Source organism: Cyprinodon variegatus, unplaced genomic scaffold (assembly GCF_000732505.1).
Source record: "Cyprinodon variegatus isolate N-32 unplaced genomic scaffold, C_variegatus-1.0 Scaffold1090, whole genome shotgun sequence".
In the NCBI taxonomy this organism is placed as follows: Eukaryota; Metazoa; Chordata; class Actinopteri; order Cyprinodontiformes; family Cyprinodontidae; genus Cyprinodon; species Cyprinodon variegatus.
The window spans coordinates 62,220-64,780 of record NW_015151543.1 but is presented as its reverse complement, the minus strand read 5'-3'; the positions used below and the strand labels follow the sequence as shown (position 1 = coordinate 64,780).

The 2,561-nt window shown below is 52.4% G+C and overlaps 1 protein-coding gene across 1 annotated transcript in view; it reads left to right on the top strand.

Annotated features, from left to right (window-relative positions):
• tspan14 (tetraspanin 14) overlaps positions 1 to 2,561 on the top strand; it is a 15,183-nt gene that overhangs the window by 4,110 nt on the left and 8,512 nt on the right. The window contains exons 2-8 of the mRNA XM_015400271.1: positions 624 to 704; positions 979 to 1,029; positions 1,101 to 1,247; positions 1,607 to 1,777; positions 1,852 to 1,977; positions 2,047 to 2,097; positions 2,181 to 2,294. Coding sequence (XP_015255757.1) covers positions 624 to 704; positions 979 to 1,029; positions 1,101 to 1,247; positions 1,607 to 1,777; positions 1,852 to 1,977; positions 2,047 to 2,097; positions 2,181 to 2,294 — 741 coding nt within the window. The remainder of the gene's footprint in view (positions 1 to 623; positions 705 to 978; positions 1,030 to 1,100; positions 1,248 to 1,606; positions 1,778 to 1,851; positions 1,978 to 2,046; positions 2,098 to 2,180; positions 2,295 to 2,561) is intronic.

Genomic DNA, 2,561 nt, shown 5'->3' with positions numbered 1-2,561 from the left:
AGAACCTGTCGGCGGATCATTGGGTTCCTGTGGTCCAGATGGGCGTAGAACCTGTCGGCGGATCATTGGGTTCCTGTGGTCCAGATGGGCGTAGAACCTGTCGGCGGGTCATTGGGTTTCTGCGGTCCAGATGGGCGTAGAACCTGTCGGTGGGTCATCGGGTTCCTGAGGTCCAGATGGCCGTAGAACCTGTCGGTGGGTCATCGGGTTCCTGAGGTCCAGATGGGCGTAGAACTTGTCGGTGGGTCATTGGGTTCCTGAGGTCCAGATGGGCGTAGAACTTGTCGGTGGGTCATTGGGTTCCTGAGGTCCAGATGGGTGTAGAACCTGTCGGTGGGTCATTGGGTTTCTGCGGTCCAGATGGGTGTAGAACCTGTCGGCGGGTCATTGGGTTCCTGAGGTCCAGATGGCCGTAGAACCTGTCGGTGGGTCATTGGGTTCCTGAGGTCCAGATGGCCGTAGAACCTGTCGGTGGGTTCCTGCAGTCCAGTTTCATAATGGTCTGTCTGTGAAAGCTGATGAAGCGCTGTGATGCTCTGGTTCATAATCAGCATGTTTTCTGGAGGATCTGGTGTGTAGAACATGTTCTGAGCAGATTACTGACTAAGTTCTGTGTGTTCCAGATGTACTACTATCGCTATGACAACGCTGAGGTCAGCTGCTGCTACAAGTACCTGATGTTCAGCTACAACATCATCTTCTGGGTGAGTCTGACTTGCTGAGCTCCTTCTGGACTCGGCAGCAGCAGAACCTCCTGTCAACCACCAACAAAGGATGTGTACTGCGGTGCGTCTTCCTGCACAGTTCAGTTTCCTCTTGACATGTAGAAACAGGAAGTGATGTCAGAGGCTTCCTGCAGTGAACATGAAGTTTTAGATTTTCATCATGCAGCCAGTTGGTAGAGCTGAGCTCCCGCGGACCTCTAACCCACAGCAGAACCATCATGGCTGACGGGTTTTCTGTATGTTTCCTTTGCAGCTGGCAGGAGCCGCCTTCATTGCCATTGGATTCTGGGCCTGGAGTGAGAAGGTGAGTGGACCAGAACCACAGGACTCTGGTCTATAAACAGACGGTCTAATGTCTCTTTGTTTTGTCGGCAGGGGGTCTTGTCGGACCTGACCCAGGTGACCAGGCTGCACGGTTTTGATCCAGTCTGGCTGGTTCTGGTGGTTGGTGGAGTCACCTTCACTCTTGGCTTTGCTGGCTGTGTTGGAGCTCTGAGGGAGAACATCTGTCTACTGAAGTTTGTACGTCTTTGGTTCTCTGAATGAAACCTCTGTTCACGGGGCCCCTCGGCACCGCAGAGGGGCCCCGGGGGAACCGAGGAGGTGGGGGAATAAACTGGACTCTAAGGCCCTAAGCACTAACCCTCTGTTCCCATGGAGGGTCCCCCACATTAAGGGCTGTCCTAAACCATGTAGTGGGCGGGGCCTGTAGACTGTTCAGCCTACCAATGAATCGATAGAACTGATCAGCACATCCTATAGAATTCTGAGGGAGAGCAGCACGGCATTCTGGGGCATGTAGGCAGTGGGCTGGATTAAGCTGTTGTTCTGTCTGAAACTTTGTTCTGATCCAAACTCTGAATCCGTCTATATTGACTCAGTTTTCAGGTGTCATCGGCTTCATCTTCTTCTTGGAGCTGACTGTAGCTGTTCTGGCCGTGGTTTTCCAGAGTCAGGTCAAAGATTGGATCAACGATTTCTTCCTGCAGAACATCAAAGGGTACCGTGACGATATCGACCTGCAGAACCTCATCGACTCTCTGCAGAGACTGGTAGAAGCTCAGAATTGGGTCCTATTCCTCAGTAGAGTGTGAGCCCGCTACTGACCGCTGTCCTCCCTGAACAGAACCACTGCTGTGGCGCTCAGGAACCCAATGACTGGGATCTGAACGAGTACTTCAGCTGTAACGGAACCCACCGGAGCAGAGAGAAGTGTGGCGTGCCCTTCTCCTGCTGCATCACAGATCCTGCCGTGAGTTTTCTGCTCAGGTTCTGATCCACTGTCCCCAGCTTCAGAGTAATTCTGGTTCTGCTCTTTCAGGATATGGTTCTAAACTCGCAGTGTGGCTATGATGTAAGGAACAAAGCACAGGTGAGCTCTGCTCCCCCAATGATCTCCAGGTGATGGGATGTAGTCTTTTTCCTGCTTGGATATTGACTTTCTGGGTTTTACAGGAGATCTGGAACCAACAGATCTACGTCAGAGGATGCATCCCGGCGCTGGAGGACTGGTTACCTAGAAACCTGTACACGGTGGCCATCGTCTTCATCGTCATCTCACTGCTGCAGGTACCACAACGCCATCCTGTACCCGAGCTCACCTGTGGTCACCAATAGCCACCCGTGGTAGCTCATACTAACCTGTGGTCACCAATACTAACCCGTGGTTACCAATAGCCACCCATGGTCACCAATAGTCACCTGTGGTCACCAATACTAACCCGTGGTCACCAATAGCCACCCATGGTCACCAATAGTCACCTGTGGTCACCAATACTAACCCGTGGTCACCCATAAAAACCTGTGGTCATCAATAGTCACCTGTGGTCACCAATA